General features: G+C 38.2%; 3 protein-coding genes across 6 annotated transcripts; 1 reads left to right on the top strand and 2 right to left on the bottom strand.

Annotated features, from left to right (window-relative positions):
• Positions 1-771: 771 nt before the first annotated feature.
• Positions 772-5467, bottom strand: acr-21 (AcetylCholine Receptor; the record flags this gene model as incomplete). Of its 4 annotated transcripts, NM_001368430.2 has the most annotated exons (12): positions 772-907; positions 1060-1410; positions 1722-1787; positions 1852-2009; positions 2052-2169; positions 2214-2357; positions 2405-2647; positions 2820-2965; positions 3012-3223; positions 3272-3426; positions 3725-3891; positions 5383-5467. In NM_001368430.2, 12 exons carry the CDS (start codon positions 5423-5425, stop codon positions 803-805), a joined length of 1908 nt encoding a protein of 635 aa, NP_001355512.1. The 4 variants fall into 4 exon arrangements, with proteins under 4 accessions (NP_001355512.1, NP_001355513.1, NP_001355514.1 ...); NM_001368431.3 differs by lacking the exon at positions 1722-1787 and having other exon boundaries at positions 803-907; positions 5383-5425; NM_001368432.3 differs by lacking the exon at positions 5383-5467 and having other exon boundaries at positions 803-907; positions 3725-3841.
• A 2007-nt stretch (positions 5468-7474) lies between these two features.
• On the bottom strand, positions 7475-7654 carry F27B3.8 (Zinc finger protein 263; the record flags this gene model as incomplete). The annotated part of the gene is made up of 1 exon (NM_001038271.1): positions 7475-7654. The coding sequence occupies one exon, from the start codon at positions 7652-7654 to the stop codon at positions 7475-7477; it is 180 nt and encodes a 59-aa protein (NP_001033360.1).
• A 1092-nt stretch (positions 7655-8746) lies between these two features.
• F27B3.6 (uncharacterized protein) lies at positions 8747-9534 on the top strand. Its single transcript, NM_066050.2, has 2 exons — positions 8747-9022; positions 9109-9534. Exons 1-2 carry the CDS (start codon positions 8768-8770, stop codon positions 9457-9459), a joined length of 606 nt encoding a protein of 201 aa, NP_498451.1. The 5' UTR covers positions 8747-8767; the 3' UTR covers positions 9460-9534.
• The last annotated feature ends 12478 nt before the right edge of the window (positions 9535-22012 follow it).

The following is a 22012-nucleotide window of genomic DNA, read 5'->3' as shown; positions in this document are numbered from 1 at the left end:
TAGATGAACTTCATATGCTTTCATATGCTCACTGCCTACTATAACTCACATATATAAAATTTACAAAAAATCGTAAAATGGCAACATACGTCAATAATTATTTGCCGACCTAATATAAGATGCTTCAATAAATGCAACACATATGTAGAGCCGTTTAATTATGTAGGCACTGCAAAATGTATTATTTTTATGCTAGAGAGCATATCAAATAAAATCACGACTTTTGGTTTCATTACCTCTTTCTGGTGTTCGGAACTTCATAATTGGTATGACCTCGGCAAAATGCCTCAACTATTGAGGGGGGGGGGGGGCTACTTTAGTGACTTTTGCTATGTGCTATGCCAATCAATTTAAGTTGGATAAATTAGGTAAATCATTGCTAGTTGGTGGGAAGTTGGTGAATTGCCGAGACGTTTCGGAGATCTGCCACAAACTAAATAAGGCGTTAGCTGCTGCTTGATTTCGCAGGAACTCTTGTGAACTTCTTTCATGACATGATTCTTCATTACTTCCTTTTCAATATACACTGTCAATTTCAATTTTGGTAAAAATTATTTCTTAAAAAATTCAATTCTAAATGAATGCATACGATCAAATTAATATTTCAAATTTTCTAGAAAGATCATCATTTTAAAATTGAAAATGGAAATGATTATCATTTCCAACTGCAAAATTTGAATCACTAGGTTTTCCTTCTTTTTTCGGAACGATTTTTCAAATTGCTCAGTAGCACCAGCTAAAACTACTTTCAGTTGGATATTGTTTGGGAGATATACAAATGAATTTATTGATTAACCCGTCATTATGTAGATTCAAAAAGATTTCGCTGATTCAATATTACAAATGTCGACATTGATGTGCCTATGAGAAACACCACAAGCAGGAAGCGATCGAGCACCATTGCAACCTAAAAATTATATTTTATAAATCATATATAGTTGACAAATGCAAGAATCGGAAAGTTTGAGTATCTTTTTTTAATACGAAAATCTAAACTGTTATGTATTTATTTTGAAGCTTTTCCAATCGTAAAACACGCCTCAACTATAAAAAATGTACCTGTTGCCATTCGAGAGCAATTGCATCTCGTTTATCCTTTTCAGCAACTCTCATTTCATTTCTTTCAATAATTCCGTGAACCATTGACATAACCCTCAAGAACTCTTTTTCAAATTCATCGACCATTGGCTGTTGATTTTCGTTATTCTCGAAAACATCATCAACATCAGTCAATGAAATTTTGGGAGGATTCGAAAGCTGTTGAGGAAGGGGATCCGATGTTATTCCTCCATTCCCATTTGAATTTCGATATGAGGAAGTTGGTGTTTGGGATTGAGTCCTTCCAAGCTTTCGACCATAAATTGGTGAATCAATGGGAGTTCCGTGGGAATTCAATGAGGAAAATGAGACCTAAATTTGAAAATTTCTGTTTCAGCTGGAGAATTCGTCAGTTAAGCCTTAAAAGCAAAGCAAGCAATTATTGGAAGCATATGTTTTAGCACAATCAGAACATCAAGTTTGAATTTTAGTGGATACGTAAAAGGCGTCACAGAAGCTATTTCATATATTTTGTCAGCCATTTCTGGAGGTAAAAGGACACTAAGCGTAAAGTTACGTCAAAATTTATCAGTTTTAGTGCAACACCAAAAAAAAAGAAAAATTATAGAGCCATTTATATTTGCACAATCACAAAAAGCTTGAGCTAAAAGTTTCAAATTTACCAAATGAGACACATCAGTCTCCATTATTCTTGTACTTCGGGCAATATTCGATACACGAACGTGACCCTGTTATTTTGAAGGTGAGTATGTACAAACAATAGTTCAAGGTTATAGTTACTATGCTACCTACCTTCTTTTTTGCTGTTGGGCTTCCACTTCTTATGGATAGCGACGAGCGCAGGTTTTTCTCCGAATCAAATTTATTTAAATTTTTTTGAGAACTCTGAGAGCCAAGAAGGAGCCGATCATCGGGGTTACAATGGACGTTGGCTGATATTACAGAAAGATCTGAAGTTTAATTTGAGAATTAACTTTTTAAAGGAATTTTACTTGACATATCCCGTTGCAATCCGTATTGTTCTTCCTTTTTAGCCACATTGGCATCGAAATCATGCAGTCTTTTGTAGTGAACGCTGGCGGATAATGTGCATTCCGTTGGGTGTTCTTTCTAAATTTTTATTTGTTGAAAATTGCCAATAAATTATTTCTTACCTGATACATATACCTGACATGATGCGCAATTGAGTGATATGGCTCGATTCTGACGAATAGAATTTTGGATAAATATCTGAATGCAAATATTTGAAGAAATGGAGGAACAGGATAACCATGAACACCGGTGTGATGAATGTTGACCTGAAAATGTTTTTTGTAGAAAATTGAAAATCTAACATGGGACTCACCGTAAAAACAGTCATTGCTGTTCCCAAGGCAACCAACATAATTGTGACGCCAAAATAAATTCCGATAAGTGGAAGTGCTTCGGCTGTCGGAGGCATTCCTTCAGCAACCATCATGAGAAATACCGTAGTTGACAGAAGTGATGTGATGCCTAGAGTTACTTTTTCACCGGAATCAGTTGGCATGTAGAAGCCCATTAGAGCGATCAGACTGATAAGGACGCATGGGAGAATTAGGTTGAAGACCTGAAATTGTAGGGAATGACCAAGACTAGCAGGTTAGAAAATACTTTTCGTAAGGTTTTCAGAAGTCAACATTTGGAATATCTGACAATTGAGACGTTTCTGGGCTTCTCATTATTGTTTTTTTGCATTTAATTTTTATCTCTCACGGTATTAATGTTATTCAACAACTTACGTAAAACATGGCTCTCCTTTCAATTGTTACATGTACATCTATAAATGGATATGGTTCTGGACAGCAACTATAAATCACTTGATTCTTTTCCGCGCGGATTCCAATTAAACTCCATTCAGTGTTAGTTATATAATTTGTAAGATCACCTGAAACATCTTTATAAATAGACGTCTTAATAACAAAGTTCTTCACCTTGCTCAGATTTCAAAAGTAAATCAATTTTTGTTCCATCATAAGCCCAACTGGCATATTTCAAAATACACGTCTGTCTGTCAAATGGATAATGTTTCACGTCCAACGGACAAGATGAGGTAAAAATTGCAGACAATGGCCAATGTATATTACCGAGATAATCAACTATCACATCCGTTGACATTACAGATTTCATGTACTGGGCGTCTGCGCTGAAAATAAAATAGGATAGACAAACATATTTATGTGCAGTAACCCACTTATTATACAAAATTATATCAGGTTTCCAAATTTTATCGCTTGGGATATGTATTCGTGTGACATTTTGATAGAGACGGGGATCCCATACCAGTTTGTAATCGACCCAGTGAAGACGAATCCAACTATTTGTCGTAAGGATCTGGTTTCGTTCATCCTGCAATTTTAGATTTAACTATTATTTCACTTATTGCTCTTTAATTCAGTTTCTTTATAATTTTGCGAACTTCAGCTATTTTTATGATTGGCGTTTCTAAAGTTGCTAAAGTGTTAGGTTGCAGACACAAACTGGACATTTTGGCAACTTTGTGGAAAAAGTTCAAATCTTATCCGAAACCATATCAACTAACTAGCAAGTTGATACCAGAAAGTTACGACGGCGTTCTACCGGAGTAGATAACTTTTTCAACGTTACTCACAGTTTCAGTATAAAATCCGATTTAAAAAAAACTCACCACATCAATAATCTGCGTTAATGAAAACACAAATGTCACATTAATTGGTTCCTTACTGTGCACTGATGGACGTACTTCATTATTGTAGTCATATAGTAGATCTCGATATAATCGCATCACATTTTGGTCTGCACGAGATGATAGTTCGTTGCCACCATGAGCTCCGTCTGCAGTTTCTCAATATTCAGTGATTACTTTTAACTTTCAATTAAAATCAAAATTTTTTCCAAACATTTTTTGCAGCCCACTTACATTTCCTCCCACAACAAATATTTTGATGTCTCAAGGGAAATCCATTGGAATGGTTTCACTTTTTGAGTTCCCTATTTTATACTTCTTCCCGACTTTTGAAGTCAAACAGCCAAAACAAAGATGTCATGGCCAATTTTGTTGAAAATGCCTTTTTTCGTTCTTTTTCTTTACCCGACACCCTCTTTTGAATTTTTCGATATAGCAACAACAAATCAAAATGATTCACTTTTTTCAAGACTTGAAGATACTTTGGAATTCTCTAGAGGATATAGTGATGATAGTCAAGCAGATTAAAATTGTAAGATACATTTTTGTAATTGCAAATACTCTTTGTATCAAATTGCAAAGAAAAAAAAAAGTTAAATTTAGGAAGATCTTTAAAGAAGCTCGTGTAGGCCAAAATTGGTGTTGCAATGGCGAGAAAAATAGGTTCCAAAAATCTGCGAAAGTTTATTAGATTCTCTGTGGAGGAATGAGTAAAAGACGGGGAGGTGGAAATTGTAGAGACCAACTGATTTTTCGAGTTAGTAACGTTGCACTTTTGACAGAAATACTCGGTAGGCCTCCTACCAAAGTACAATTCCCTTGCAAGTCAAAAGTTTGTAGAATGTTTTTTGAATTTTCAAAAAATTTTGATAGCTTTTCAAAAAATTTTGATAGCAAAAATGGTGATTCAGAAGTAAAAAAATTTAAAACTTTAAATCTATTTTGATCCCGTAATTTGTAGGTGACCATTTCTAGAGTGGGTGGTATGTAGTTCAAGTTCAAGTTCAACGTTTGGACAAACAATTAGCCCCTAATTTTCATTTAATTGAAAAGAGATAGAAGAAAATATAGTGGTGGGCATTTGAAAAAAGTTAACGTCATGAAGGAGTTGAAAAAACAGCTAAATCTTTAAAAGTAGGATTTTTCAAAGTTTTTGGCTGTGGAAAAAACATCTTACGGTAAATCTACAAAACTACTTATTTCAGTGTCATAGTTCAACATTTTAAATCATGTTGACACACACACCAAATGAATCTCAAAAAATCTTACACATACAATTTTTGCTGGGAATATGATTTCAATTTGATATTTTTTAGGAATGCGCTTAATTAATTTTTTTCCCAACTTTTCATTGAATTCTTCTCCATTTCCTTTTATTCTCGCATAACCTGATGAGAGTCCCATAAATCTGTGAGGGCCAGATTTTCTAGATTTTCAAAGAATAAACGTAAACAGAAGGGTTTCCCCTGTCCATAAATTTTTGAAAGAGTTTTGGATTTGTGAATGAAAGTTTGGTTTCATCTCTCAGAAGACTTGATAGAAAGAAGAAAATCACTATACTCGGCCAGTAACCGTTTTGACCAAAATTGAATCAATCCCTATTATAAAAACAAGGATATCGAATCAACCGAATGACTTACTGAAAAACAAAAACAACGAAATATTGTAGATAGCGGTAAGCATAGTAGTTTCAGTCGTTCCACTCCGATGAAAGACTCATCTAAAGATTTTAATTTTAGGCCGAAAAAGAACAACAACGGGGAGAAGGAAGAAAAATGGAAATTTCAGACAAAGAAACTGGTAGAACACGGAGCCATCTGGAGGGAAAAAGCAGAAAAGTGAGAAAAGAAGAAAAACTGACAGAAGAAGAGGTGGTGCAGGAGAAAAAAGAAGCTGGAGGCGGAGGAGAAGGAGGATAAGAATTGAATAAACAAGGATTCGAAGAATAAGAAAAAAGGAGGATGGGATTATGCTAAGTGGGCACACATGAAGGGACGAAAAGGTGAACAGATTTTCAATTGAAGACACTCTGAATTTTTGATTATTGTGTTGAAAGTTATTGTCAGACGATTTAGACATAGAATTAGAAATGTTCGAACGGTTCAAAGTTTCTTTTGATACGCTTTCAAATCAACTCGGTCTCAAAATGTAGGAAGCATTGTTTAACCTGAAGACCATTGCCATTTTCTACTGTTTTTATGATTTTATTCAAGATTTCTAACCACAATTGGAAATATTTTCAAATTAGGCGAATGTGTTTTTATATTTTGACATTCATTTCAACAAAAAATAATAGAGTAATAAGTGATATCGCAATAGGTAATATTGTAGGATTGCGGAATAATTCCTGCTCCCAATGAGTAATTTTCTCATGTAACATAATTTTAGGAGTAGCTCGATTTCTGACAAATCCAAATTAATATTTCATTGAAAAAAGACGTCACGCGACTTTTATTGAATACAAGGTCTATCTGAAATAAAAGTTTCCCCTGAACAACCCACAACCATCCATCCGTGACGTGGCAATAACTTTTCGTTAGAAGGTCCATGCCCAAAACAGCGAGAGATCAAATATCTATGAAGATGCGCAGACCTTTCGTTGAAGCTGTCTATGACTGGCTTCAGAATAAAAAAGAGAAAATGAAGATGCACTTGAAGTTGGTAGAGTTGCAAGATGTGGCCAATAAAAAATTGGGATATTCTTGCTACTTTATAGACATTCTCATTTGATTATTTTTGTTTGGTGGAACCGTGGATACGGAGAGGGGACATTCGCAAGAAAAGTTTGAAAAGAAGAAAAGATGACAAAAATATTCAATAATTAGTCTCATCAGACAAACATAGTAAGTGAGAATAAAAAATAACAAGAAAATAAGAAGTACCAAACATAAAGTGTAATGTGAATTCCTGAACAGCTCTCCGATAAACTGAAAATAGGCAAATAATTGGGCGGCACCTTTCTGGATTTTGTATTCGCAAAGTTCCGAATCTTTAACTGAATTTGATCTCTATAAAACATACAAACCTCAATTAGATTGAATTAAAATATTGGAAACGAGAACGAGAACTGAAAAGAGAGAAATACTTTATAGAATTTGTATAATACAAAAGAATTGGCAAAATTGGCTCAAAATGCAAACAAACAACTGTAAAATCCTTTCTTCGAAGCAACTTTTTTTGAGGTGTACATAAGCTCCGTAAATCGACAATGGCCCTGTGAGAGATTCCCTACCATTTCATGGTCGTACATTAAAGTCTAAACAAGTAAAAATGTGAACCTCGGAAATCCGAAACTTCCTCCTCGTCTTGTGGGCGTGTATCTTGTTGAGCCTTCTTCTCCCTCTTCTGTCAATCTCGTTCGTTTTGTTTTCTCGTTACATTGATAGCAATAAAAAAGTTCCTTATTGGACGAGGATTTCCGTTTTCGTTTCCGTTCCTCATTTTTAATTCTTTAGTATATGAATTCTAATTATGAGAATGCGAGAAAATAAATGAAGAAGAAAACATTTGATTGCATCCAAAAAGTGCATCCAAAAATAGGCTTTCAAGAAATTGAGAATTTTCACTTATTCTGACAAGATTTTTCATTTTGGCTTCTTTTGGAATTTGGATTTTTGGAGAATTTTAATTGGATAAAAAATTACTTGTATTTCTGAGAAAAGCAGACCAAAATGTTACTTTTATAAAATTTTATGCGAGTTCTATAATACCATTGAAAAAATTTCCTTCGGCTTATGAAGATTCAGATGGGCTTGGCGATTTTGGAGGTCCAGATTCACTTGGTGCTTCAGGGAATGCCTCGGATTGTTCATCACCGCCTGGTTGTCCTGGTGCTCCGTCTTGCCATGGGTCTTCAGTGAGCAGTACCAGCTTTTCCCTGTGCTCCTGGAGCTCCAAAGTACCCTGCTGCATGGCTTACATGGTGGTGGAGTTATTGGTTCACATGGTTGTTTTACAAATTCTACATTTTAACGTGTCGTCTTAATTCATATTTTGAATACAGACCACACACAGTCTGAATATTCCAATTCGTCAGGGAGGCTTTGAGGAGCTACGTGGTTTGAAGCAGTGCTTCTGGATTAGAGTTTGAAGATAATTTTTCAGTATTAAAAAAATATTTTTGAGCATTTGGATGGTAATTGTTTCATTATTAAGTACTGCTTGATTTACAACCGTCGTTTTAGATGGAAATGAAAATTAATTTTAATGTAAGTTTTTGGCATCAATTCAATGCTACGAAATTATTTCAGTGTGCTTCCAAAGATCTTGTGAAGAGCGAGGATCCCATATGCAGCAAGAGATCTCTAAACCTCACAGAGTATCCTCCATTGAATTAAAATGCACAATAGTTGTTATCTGGAATAATCAGACTGTTTGCTACTCTCAATAAACAATTTCGCATTGCCTTTCCAATTTACTTTAGATAATTAGATATTTTCTTTCAATGATCGAATATCTCCATAAACAATGGTACCGTTTGGAAAACTGTTGTTACAGCAATCCACACGACACAATTATTGTGTGTTTATTGAAGAAGGCCACCTCTTCTTGTTTTACAACCACCAGAGAACTTGGTACATTGCAGGAAGTGGAGGTATTGGACATCTTCCAAATAGGTCATCCACGTCAGTTGATGGGCGGAGCAAAGGCATGCACAGATAGAGCCTAGCATATTCATTCATCTAGTCAATTAATCTCTTTACTGTTTCATTGTTTTTCCTTTTTATGTTTTTATTCAGTTTTTCCTTTTTTGAAGAAAATCAGCCTATCATCTTGTGACCGGCTAGAGCGACGCTGTACAGAACTGGCCTAGTTTTCTTCTGAAATTTCACTCTTATTTGTCCAGTGCAAAACCTCCCAGTTCTCCAAAATATGTAACTTAACGATTGAATGTTAAAATAATGATGAAAGCACTTATTTTACAGAAAATACAAAATTATATATATATATTTTTTTCTTAGCAAAACGCTCTAAAACTGTTTCTGATTTTGAAAACTTCAATTATTTCAGGTTAACCAAATCATCATGTTTACGATGTCCAAGAACATCAAAGGATTTGCTAATATGATTCGTACTGAAGATCCTATGGAAGTTTTCAAAGCTGTTGAAGGGCTCTTAGAGATGGAAATTCCATTCAAGTATTTCGAAAGATACAATTTGAAGGACCTGATTCTGTCCAAAGTTCTAAAGAGCATTGGCGGCTTGCTTATCAGAAGGCTCCAAGTTACACTAGAGGAGAAGGATTTTGAGGACAAGTTTCAAAAAGAGGATCCAGAATCTGTAAGTTAAAAATTATATTTTAAAATTTCTCTGTAGCTAATAGTTAAATTGGGAGAAGTCATATTTTGAGTTTTTATTTCTTTCAGCTTGAGGACGGTGAAATGGAAGAAATCCAGATGTTAATGATGACACCAACAAAAAACGATTTCATGAGAGCTCAACAACAACTGGATGAATGCGGATACAAGGATCTTCCAGAAGATATTCAAGAATCTCACGAGTTCACCCGTGCACTAACGGTGATTGATGCCTACCGCTGCGGCCATGAGACTCCGGAGCCAACCACTGAGTTCTTCAAAATCGACACTTCTGATATTAAAGATACCACAATGGACAATTTGAATGAAATTAACTGCATGGCTAATAAGGAAAACAGAGCAAGAGTTAATAAGAGCAAACAAACATCTCAATCGATCAGAAGAATTGCTCCATTTTGAACTTTTCAGAATTCTATAGATCTGTTTTATTTTTATTTTGCTTCTCAAGTTTTGATAAATGGTTATTTAAAATTGTTCAATGTGTAATTGTTGGATTGAAATTGAGCATTGAAGTTAGATTGAAAAAATCATAAGAACAAGCTTGTTCAATTTTTTCGTAATCTTCCTTCTGAACAGGCCACTTACATATAGCATTCACAGCATTTACTAAAAAAAGAAGAAGAATATTCTATATAATATATCTAGATAGCGTATTTTTAAAAATTTGCGATTTTAATGCTTGTTGTTTTCCTGTTGTTGTACATATTTAGAATAGCATGTTTTTGCGCGCAATTGATCAACAGGAGAGCGTCTCCGTCTACATATCTCTCATGAAATAACCCTCGAGAGACGCAGCTGTTGTAAGATAGTATGTTTGTGTTTTGAGTGTGGAGGCTTAGATGGAACGTTGATTTTCTTTCTTTCTTTTTGTTTTTTGAAATTTTTCATTTGGAATATGAATTTTCGATTCCTGTCTGTAATTTTCAAATATTATTTTCAACTAACATTTAAAATTTAAATACCCTCAATTTTTCAAAAAAAAAACCGTTTTTAAGCATTTACTTTTGTTGAAAAAGTCTTCAAAGAAAGATCCCGCCGCTAAGAATAATTATCAAAACAATTTTTTTTGTATGCGCCTTTGACATTACTGTAAGAAATTCCTGCAAATTTGTTTTTCTCATTTTGCCAAATTTTCTAAACACAAAATTACAAACAAATACTGAAAAAATAGTTTCAACAAATTTCTTACCCGCGGTGTGATCCATCAGCATACAAGTCCTAGAATTTTGCAAATAAATAAATACACTGTAAAAAGTATCAGGTTGTCCCATAAGTTTTTGTACTATTTTTTTTTTGAAAAAAATTTATTTCTCTCAAGCGACAAGTAGTACTATTCACACAAGTATTCACCATTAGTGTCCACCACTTGTTGCCATTTACTAGGTAACATCATGATGCCACGGGAGAAGAAATCCGGCGAACGCGATGAGAAGAAAGTGGAGAGTTCAGTTTTGAGATGCTCTTCGTCGTCGAATTGCTTGTCGCGCATGTAGTCACTGAGAGACAAGAACAAATGGTAGTCGGTTGGTGCAAGATCTGGAGAATATGGTGGATGCGGTAAAACAGTCCAACCAAGATCTTGCAGCTTTTGGAAAGTCTTCTTGGCGACATGAGGCCTAGCATTATCGTGAAGAAAATATAGTTTTTCATATTTTCCGTTGGTCTTTTCTGCAACTCGGTCCAATTGGGCACAATAGTAATCAGCAGTGATAGTTTTATTAGTTGGCAACAATTCCCAGTGCACGGGTCCTTGAACACCCCACCAGACACAGATCATAATCTTTTTTGGGTGAAGATCAGGCTTTGGCGTCGGTATTCCTTTCTCACCGATCGGAAGCCATTGACGTTTTCTGGAATGGTTAACATAGAGCACCCACTTCTCATCTCCAGTAACCAGATTGTTCAGCCAATCGAACTTTCGACGAAAAGTTAGAAGTTGAGTACAAACGTTGACCCGAGTGAGCTTCTGTGATGCCGAAAGTTCATGAGGCACCCAAATTCCAAGTTTTGAAGTAAAACCAAGGCGACCCAAGTGACGTGCAATTGTGCTATGACAACACTCAAGCTTCTCTTCCATTTCACGAAGACTAAGACGAGGCTCTTCCTCCACCAGCTTCACTAGGTCTTCTTCATTTAACTCTACCGGTCGCCCAGAACGTTCTATTTCTTCGAGACTGAAGTCGCCGTTCTTGAACTTTTGAAACCAACTCTTTGCTGTATTATAAGAGAGTGCTCCCTCACCCATCGCACCGCATATGTTTCGTTCCGCTTCCATTGCTGAATGACCAAGACGAAATTCATAAAGAAGAAGCAATCTAACGTCTCGACGTTCAAGTTTGATGATTGTCATCGTGGCAAAGTAGAAATGGATGAAATGAATCTTTTCTGAAAGGGGACGACCCGACCTTGACACGACCTACGATGAAAAAATTTTAAAACTTTGTAGAAGTTTTGGAAAAATATTTGAAAAAAAGAACAAAAACTTATGGGACAACCTGATATTTACTCAATATCGTGCTTTCTTTTTTCATTGTTCCATTTTTTAAAAGCCTATATTTCTGAAATAAGTAATATCTAAACAAAGCCACAAAAAATAATTGAGTAGTGTAGGTTTTAAATATACAGTAGTAGCTGGAAAAATGCTATCGTAATCTAAAGTTAATTTTTTTTTTGGTGTTTTCAAAATTTTGTTCAATCAATTTTAATGATTCTTCAATTTGTTTCTTACTTGTTAGGATTTGATGGACCAATTCAATGAACAAAAAACAACAAGAAAAAACATATTACGGACATTTCACGTGAACTGAATCGTACGTGCAACGTTGTATAACTTGAGGTATGAGAAAAAGAGAGAATTGAGTTACAGAATTTATGGGCTTTGCGTGTGGTACAGGTCGTGACAATAGTGAGAAATTAGGGACAGTTGGGCGCCAGGCGCCCAACTTGAACGATACGAGGGCCACGAACGGTGAACATTGGGGAAATTTAATGTGCTGATGTCGTTGCGAAGGGCCCGATCGTTCGGTGTTGTTGACATGACGTTGACTGTGCAGGAGCTGCTGGTGTTGTTGATGGAGCCGACTGTGCTGAAGTACGTGCTGCAAAAACGAAAAAGGACGGACCGAAAGTACTTATTATTGGTTAAGGTGGAGAAAAAAGGTAAAATGGTAAACCCACGTGATTCGATAATCCTGGCAGCTCCCGTAGTTCTGATACTTGAAGCTCGTCTGCTGCCCAAAACGAGAATCGTCGCCTCTGAACCCTGCTCCTCGAAAATTCTTCTGCTCTCGCGTTCCACCCAAATACGAAGTATCTACGATTTTCCTAAATCCCTGACACGAGCCCTGGGCCGCATCTTACACTTCCTCTCCGTTGTGGCTCCTGAATACCTGAAAATGGTGAACCGGATCTGAAAACACTTTATTATAATTAGGATAGTTTGTAGTTTGGGGATTATGGCAGTTTCCCATTCAAAACGACCCCGAAAATGAACTACCTGTAGTCTGTTATGAAGTCACCAGCCGCTGACCGCGCCTACGGCGCGGCCAACGACTGGCAACATTTGAAATGTTTGACACAATCATTCAAAAATGGCTTATGAAAAAATAATGAAACTTTCACATCTTCCCAAATGTTCCCGACTCTAAGCAAGAAACTATCAAAATATCTTGACATTATCCTCACCAATTCCCAAGCCAATACATTTTCAAAAACTTAAAACGCAATTTTCCACCAAACTCCAATAATCCTACAATAATCCTACAGCACCCCAACAGTACCACTACAGTACCTTGACACTATTCCCTATCAACTCCCGAGCCAACACCTCTTCAAAATGTTTTAAACTCAAAATTTCCTAAACTACAGTAACCCTACCGTATACCTACAGTACTCCTACAGTACCACTACAGTACCTTGACATTATCCCTCACCAACTCCCAACCCAATACATCTTCTGTAGAGAAAAACTCAATTTTTCCTAAACTACAGTAACCCTACCGTATACCTACAGTACTCCTACAGTACTACTACAGTACCTTGACATTATCCCCCAGCAACTCTCTACCCAATACCTCTTCCAACTACAGAAAAGAGAGTTGAAAGATCAAAGATCAAACTACAAACTACAAACGGACGGAAGGACACGCGCTTTATATATAGTAAATTGATTGATCTCGCGACTCGTTTCCGATCCCCTGTTTTCTCCACTCCGTTAGTTGTCCTTTCCTTATCCAGGTCTCGTCCGAAACCCTACCGTATACCTACAGTACTCCTACAGTACCACTACAGTACCTTGACATTATCCCTCACCAACTCCCAACCCAATACATCTTCTGTAGAGAAAAACTCAATTTTTCCTAAACTACAGTAACCCTACCGTATACCTACAGTACTCCTACAGTACTACTACAGTACCTTGACATTATCCCCCAGCAACTCTCTACCCAATACCTCTTCCAACTACAGAAAAGAGAGTTGAAAGATCAAAGATCAAACTACAAACTACAAACGGACGGAAGGACACGCGCTTTATATATAGTAAATTGATTGATCTCGCGACTCGTTTCCGATCCCCTGTTTTCTCCACTCCGTTAGTTGTCCTTTCCTTATCCAGGTCTCGTCCGAAACCCTACCGTATACCTACAGTACTCCTACAGTACTACTACAGTACCTTGACATTATCCCCCAGCAACTCCCAACCCAATACCTCTTCTGTAGACAAAAACTCAATTTTCCTAAACTACAGTAACCCTACCGTATACCTACAGTACTCCTACAGTACTACTACAGTACCTTGACATTATCCCCCAGCAACTCTCTACCCAATACCTCTTCCAACTACAGAAAAGAGAGTTGAAAGATCAAAGATCAAACTACAAACTACAAACGGACGGAAGGACACGCGCTTTATATATAGTAAATTGATTGATCTCGCGACTCGTTTCCGATCCCCTGTTTTCTCCACTCCGTTAGTTGTCCTTTCCTTATCCAGGTCTCGTCCGAAACCCTACCGTATACCTACAGTACTCCTACAGTACTACTACAGTACCTTGACATTATCCCCCAGCAACTCCCAACCCAATACCTCTTCTGTAGACAAAAACTCAATGTTTCCTAAACTACAGAAACTCTACCGTATACCTACAGTACTCCTACAGTACCACTACAGTACTTTGACATTATCCCTCACCAACTCCCAACCCAATACCTCTTCTGTAGACAAAAACTCAATGTTTCCTAAACTACAGAAACTCTACCGTATACCTACAGTACTCCTACAGTACCACTACAGTACTTTGACATTATCCCTCACCAACTCCCAACCCAATACCTCTTCTGTAGACAAAAACTCAATGTTTCCTAAACTACAGAAACTCTACCGTATACCTACAGTACTACTACAGTACCTTGACATTATCCCCCAGCAACTCTCTACCCAATACCTCTTCTGTAGACAAAAACTCAAAATTTCCTAAACTACAGCAACCCTACCGTATACCTACAGTACTCCTACAGTACCACTACAGTACTTTGACATTATCCCTCACCAACTCCCAACCCAATACCTCTTCTGTAGACAAAAACTCAATGTTTCCTAAACTACAGAAACTCTACCGTATACCTACAGTACTCCTACAGTACCACTACAGTACTTTGACATTATCCCTCACCAACTCCCAACCCAATACCTCTTCTGTAGACAAAAACTCAATGTTTCCTAAACTACAGAAACTCTACCGTATACCTACAGTACTACTACAGTACCTTGACATTATCCCCCAGCAACTCTCTACCCAATACCTCTTCTGTAGACAAAAACTCAATTTTTCGTAAACTACAGTAACCCTACCGTATACCTACAATACTACTACAGTACCTTGACATTATCCCCCAGCAACTCCCAACCCAATACCTCTTCTGTAGACAAAAACTCAATGTTTCCTAAACTACAGAAACTCTACCGTATACCTACAGTACTACTACAGTACCTTGACATTATCCCCCAGCAACTCTCTACCCAATACCTCTTCTGTAAACAAAAACTCAATGTTTCCTAAACTACAGAAACTCTACCGTATACCTACAGTACTACTACAGTACCTTGACATTATCCCCCAGCAACTCCCAACCCAATACCTCTTCTGTAGACAAAAACTCAATTTTCCTAAACTACAGTAACCCTACCGTATACCTACAGTACTCCTACAGTACTACTACAGTACCTTGACATTATCCCCCAGCAACTCCCAACCCAATACCTCTTCTGTATACAAAAACTCAATTTTTCCTAAACTACAGCAACCCTACCGTATACCTACAGTACTCCTACAGTACCACTACAGTACCTTGACATTATCCCTCACCAACTCCCAACCCAATACATCTTCTGTAGAGAAAAACTCAATTTTTCCTAAACTACAGTAACCCTACCGTATACCTACAGTACTCCTACAGTACCACTACAGTACTTTGACATTATCCCTCACCAACTCCCAACCCAATACCTCTTCTGTAGACAAAAACTCAATGTTTCCTAAACTACAGAAACTCTACCGTATACCTACAGTACTACTACAGTACCTTGACATTATCCCCCAGCAACTCTCTACCCAATACCTCTTCTGTAGACAAAAACTCAATTTTTCGTAAACTACAGTAACCCTACCGTATACCTACAATACTACTACAGTACTACTACAGTACCTTGGCATTATCCCCCAGCAACTCTCTACCCAATACCTCTTCTGTAGACAAAAACTCAATTTTCCTAAACTACAGTAACCCTACCGTATACCTACAATACTACTACAGTACTACTACAGTACCTTGACATTATCCCCCAGCAACTCTCTACCCAATACCTCTTCTGTAGACAAAAACTCAATTTTCCTAAACTACAGTAACCCTACCGTATACCTACAGTACTCCTACAGTACTACTACAGTACCTTGACATTATCCCCCAGCAACTCCCAACCCAATACCTCTTCTGTAGACAAAAACTCAATTTTCCTAAACTACAGTAACCCTACCGTATACCTACAGTACTCCTACAGTACTACTACAGTACCTTGACATTATCCCCCAGCAACTCCCAACCCAATACCTCTTCTGTATACAAAAACTCAATTTTTCCTAAACTACAGCAACCCTACCGTATACCTACAGTACTCCTACAGTACCACTACAGTACCTTGACATTATCCCTCACCAACTCCCAACCCAATACATCTTCTGTAGAGAAAAACTCAATTTTTCCTAAACTACAGTAACCCTACCGTATACCTACAGTACTCCTACAGTACCACTACAGTACTTTGACATTATCCCTCACCAACTCCCAACCCAATACCTCTTCTGTAGACAAAAACTCAATTTTCCTAAACTACAGTAACCCTACCGTATACCTACAGTACTCCTACAGTACCACTACAGTACCTTGACATTATCCCTCACCAACTCCCAACCCAATACATCTTCTGTAGAGAAAAACTCAATTTTTCCTAAACTACAGTAACCCTACCGTATACCTACAGTACTCCTACAGTACCACTACAGTACTTTGACATTATCCCTCACCAACTCCCAACCCAATACCTCTTCTGTAGACAAAAACTCAATGTTTCCTAAACTACAGAAACTCTACCGTATACCTACAGTACTACTACAGTACCTTGACATTATCCCCCAGCAACTCTCTACCCAATACCTCTTCTGTAAACAAAAACTCAATGTTTCCTAAACTACAGAAACTCTACCGTATACCTACAGTACTACTACAGTACCTTGACATTATCCCCCAGCAACTCTCTACCCAATACCTCTTCTGTAGACAAAAACTCAATTTTTCGTAAACTACAGTAACCCTACCGTATACCTACAATACTACTACAGTACTACTACAGTACCTTGGCATTATCCCCCAGCAACTCTCTACCCAAAACCTCTTCTGTAGACAAAAACTCAATTTTCCTAAACTACAGTAACCCTACCGTATACCTACAATACTACTACAGTACTACTACAGTACCTTGGCATTATCCCCCAGCAACTCTCTACCCAATACCTCTTCTGTAGACAAAAACTCAATTTTCCTAAACTACAGTAACCCTACCGTATACCTACAGTACTCCTACAGTACCACTACAGTACCTTGACATTATCCCTCACCAACTCCCAACCCAATACATCTTCTGTAGAGAAAAACTCAATTTTTCCTAAACTACAGTAACCCTACCGTATACCTACAGTACTCCTACAGTACCACTACAGTACTTTGACATTATCCCTCACCAACTCCCAACCCAATACCTCTTCTGTAGACAAAAACTCAATGTTTCCTAAACTACAGAAACTCTACCGTATACCTACAGTACTACTACAGTACCTTGACATTATCCCCCAGCAACTCTCTACCCAATACCTCTTCTGTAGACAAAAACTCAATTTTTCGTAAACTACAGTAACCCTACCGTATACCTACAATACTACTACAGTACTACTACAGTACCTTGGCATTATCCCCCAGCAACTCTCTACCCAAAACCTCTTCTGTAGACAAAAACTCAATTTTCCTAAACTACAGTAACCCTACCGTATACCTACAATACTACTACAGTACTACTACAGTACCTTGGCATTATCCCCCAGCAACTCTCTACCCAATACCTCTTCTGTAGACAAAAACTCAATTTTCCTAAACTACAGTAACCCTACCGTATACCTACAGTACTCCTACAGTACTACTACAGTACCTTGACATTATCCCCCAGCAACTCCCAACCCAATACCTCTTCTGTAGACAAAAACTCAATTTTCCTAAACTACAGTAACCCTACCGTATACCTACAGTACTCCTACAGTACTACTACAGTACCTTGACATTATCCCCCAGCAACTCCCAACCCAATACATCTTCTGTAGAGAAAAACTCAATTTTTCCTAAACTACAGTAACCCTACCGTATACCTACAGTACTCCTACAGTACCACTACAGTACTTTGACATTATCCCTCACCAACTCCCAACCCAATACCTCTTCTGTAGACAAAAACTCAATGTTTCCTAAACTACAGAAACTCTACCGTATACCTACAGTACTACTACAGTACCTTGACATTATCCCCCAGCAACTCTCTACCCAATACCTCTTCTGTAAACAAAAACTCAATGTTTCCTAAACTACAGAAACTCTACCGTATACCTACAGTACTACTACAGTACCTTGACATTATCCCCCAGCAACTCTCTACCCAATACCTCTTCTGTAGACAAAAACTCAATTTTTCGTAAACTACAGTAACCCTACCGTATACCTACAATACTACTACAGTACCTTGGCATTATCCCCCAGCAACTCTCTACCCAAAACCTCTTCTGTAGACAAAAACTCAATTTTCCTAAACTACAGTAACCCTACCGTATACCTACAATACTACTACAGTACTACTACAGTACCTTGGCATTATCCCCCAGCAACTCTCTACCCAATACCTCTTCTGTAGACAAAAACTCAATTTTCCTAAACTACAGTAACCCTACCGTATACCTACAGTACTCCTACAGTACCACTACAGTACCTTGACATTATCCCTCACCAACTCCCAACCCAATACATCTTCTGTAGAGAAAAACTCAATTTTTCCTAAACTACAGTAACCCTACCGTATACCTACAGTACTCCTACAGTACCACTACAGTACTTTGACATTATCCCTCACCAACTCCCAACCCAATACCTCTTCTGTAGACAAAAACTCAATGTTTCCTAAACTACAGAAACTCTACCGTATACCTACAGTACTACTACAGTACCTTGACATTATCCCCCAGCAACTCTCTACCCAATACCTCTTCTGTAGACAAAAACTCAATGTTTCCTAAACTACAGAAACTCTACCGTATACCTACAGTACTACTACAGTACCTTGACATTATCCCCCAGCAACTCTCTACCCAATACCTCTTCTGTAGACAAAAACTCAATTTTTCGTAAACTACAGTAACCCTACCGTATACCTACAATACTACTACAGTACTACTACAGTACCTTGGCATTATCCCCCAGCAACTCTCTACCCAAAACCTCTTCTGTAGACAAAAACTCAATTTTCCTAAACTACAGTAACCCTACCGTATACCTACAATACTACTACAGTACTACTACAGTACCTTGGCATTATCCCCCAGCAACTCTCTACCCAATACCTCTTCTGTAGACAAAAACTCAATTTTCCTAAACTACAGTAACCCTACCGTATACCTACAGTACTCCTACAGTACTACTACAGTACCTTGACATTATCCCCCAGCAACTCCCAACCCAATACCTCTTCTGTAGACAAAAACTCAATTTTCCTAAACTACAGTAACCCTACCGTATACCTACAGTACTCCTACAGTACTACTACAGTACCTTGACATTATCCCCCAGCAACTCCCAACCCAATACCTCTTCTGTATACAAAAACTCAATTTTTCCTAAACTACAGCAACCCTACCGTATACCTACAGTACTCCTACAGTACCACTACAGTACCTTGACATTATCCCTCACCAACTCCCAACCCAATACATCTTCTGTAGAGAAAAACTCATTTTTTCCTAAACTACAGTAACCCTACCGTATACCTACAGTACTCCTACAGTACCACTACAGTACTTTGACATTATCCCTCACCAACTCCCAACCCAATACCTCTTCTGTAGACAAAAACTCAATGTTTCCTAAACTACAGAAACTCTACCGTATACCTACAGTACTACTACAGTACCTTGACATTATCCCCCAGCAACTCTCTACCCAATACCTCTTCTGTAGACAAAAACTCAATTTTTCGTAAACTACAGTAACCCTACCGTATACCTACAATACTACTACAGTACTACTACAGTACCTTGGCATTATCCCCCAGCAACTCTCTACCCAATACCTCTTCTGTAGACAAAAACTCAATTTTCCTAAACTACAGTAACCCTACCGTATACCTACAGTACTCCTACAGTACTACTACAGTACCTTGACATTATCCCCCAGCAACTCCCAACCCAATACCTCTTCTGTAGACAAAAACTCAATTTTTCGTAAACTACAGTAACCCTACCGTATACCTACAATACTACTACAGTACTACTACAGTACCTTGGCATTATCCCCCAGCAACTCTCTACCCAATACCTCTTCTGTAGACAAAAACTCAATTTTCCTAAACTACAGTAACCCTACCGTATACCTACAGTACTCCTACAGTACTACTACAGTACCTTGACATTATCCCTCACCATCTCCCAACCCAATACCTCTTCCAACTACAGAAAAGAGAGTTGAAAGATCAAAGATCAAACTACAAACTACAAACGGACGGAAGGACACGCGCTTTATATATAGTAAATTGATTGATCTCGCGACTCGTTTCCGATCCCCTGTTTTCTCCACTCCGTTAGTTGTCCTTTCCTTATCCATGTCTCGTCCGAAACTTGAAAACGTTGTTCTCATTGGCTCGCTGGGTTCCTTCTGTGCTGTTCCAGTTTCGCCCTTGATACCTCTAGAGAATTTCCTGTAAATCTTCAACGCCTACAAATCGCCAAAATTAACCTTTCAGGATATCCGTTTTTGGTCGGCAACTCACACGTAGAATGAGGAGAAACAGGCGCCGCAGCGCCCGCGGGGCGCTTGTCGTGGCGGAGGAAAAAGCCTGCGCCTTTAGTTTGCTACTGTCTCTCTCACTCCGCTGTCACGGGAAAACATACCATTCTCGGGTCGCTGACCGAGTGGTTTCAACTAAAAATACGCATGAAGTCTCTGCAACCCGATAACGCAAGTCGCCCATCGCCGAAAAACTTGAAAAAACTAAATTAGCTTAACCCGCCAGTCTCTCAATGTTTCTATATCGAAAATCATTGTTCATCTAGACGACTCTAACCTGAAGGTCGGTCTAAACTTCGTTCTCCTGTGTTATTCCGTAAGGTGTCGTCTGATTTGCGTCCCGATGACTGTCATATCGATAAAGCCAGTATTATTCTCGCCTGATAAACCTCCTCGCTCAGAACCCTGATTGTCCAAATCATAGTTCGCCAAAAACTGGTAAAATAGAGTGATTAATCCCGCATCAGGCAAATTTCTACTGCTACCCCTACCTACATATTCGTAATATTTGAGGAACCGGAACGTGTGTAGTACCTCCCGTACTCCGTGATCAGAAAAACTACCAAGGGAACATTATATTACTGAAAAACTACACGAAAACGCCGAAAAATTTCGTTGACTCTGCCGATAGATATAATTATCTATGGGTAACAATCCTTCTAACTGAAAAGACACTGTAAAACGATTGTTTCGTTCTGGGAAAGGCGATGGGGGGATAACAAATAGAAAACTAAAAACTTGAAACTGGATACCTCAAGAAATAGGCGTATTTCTCTTCCTGATCTTTCCGCTCACTGTTTCCGTTTCGTAAGTAAAAACGAAAACTGTCCACCTTCTTACATGTTTCCCCGGAACCCGCTACACTAATCGGCTATTATCTTGAAAACCAGTTATGGTATAATTGCGAAGAACGAACATTATCTCAAAAAACTCCGAACTCTCGTTTTCCTCAGCGGAAAAAACAGACGATAACTAGCTATCCTCTGTTCAGAACTCGAACAAAATTTTCCTCGACCCAAAACTGAGAAGGTCGTCCTTCCCACGACAGAAAATGTCGTACGTTTGGCTTTCGTAGGTAGAACTGTCGGAAAAAAGCACACGATACTCTACCCCGCGCTAAATTACACACTTTCCTCTGCAGAAACTGCTACAAAATCTATATTTTCTCGACGGAGGCCGTCGCACATCCACTTTCCTCGAAAGAAGCAGTCGGACATCGCACTTTCTCGACAGAAGCTGACGGATCTACTATCTTCCTCGGCAGAAACTGTCGGGCCTGCTACCTTTCTCGACAGAAGCTGTCGGA

The sequence above is a fragment of the Caenorhabditis elegans genome, chromosome III, assembly GCF_000002985.6.
Source record: "Caenorhabditis elegans chromosome III".
NCBI classification, from domain to species: Eukaryota; Metazoa; Nematoda; class Chromadorea; order Rhabditida; family Rhabditidae; genus Caenorhabditis; species Caenorhabditis elegans.
This window is presented reverse-complemented; position numbering and strand designations above follow the sequence as displayed.

Bases quoted from the DNA above. Each gene is read 5' to 3' on its own strand.
- F27B3.6 (NM_066050.2), top strand. From the start codon at position 8,768: ATGTTTACGATGTCCAAGAACATCAAAGGATTTGCTAATATGATTCGT. The intron at 9,023-9,108 runs GTAAGTTAAAAA...TATTTCTTTCAG, and splicing joins AAAAAGAGGATCCAGAATCT to CTTGAGGACGGTGAAATGGA.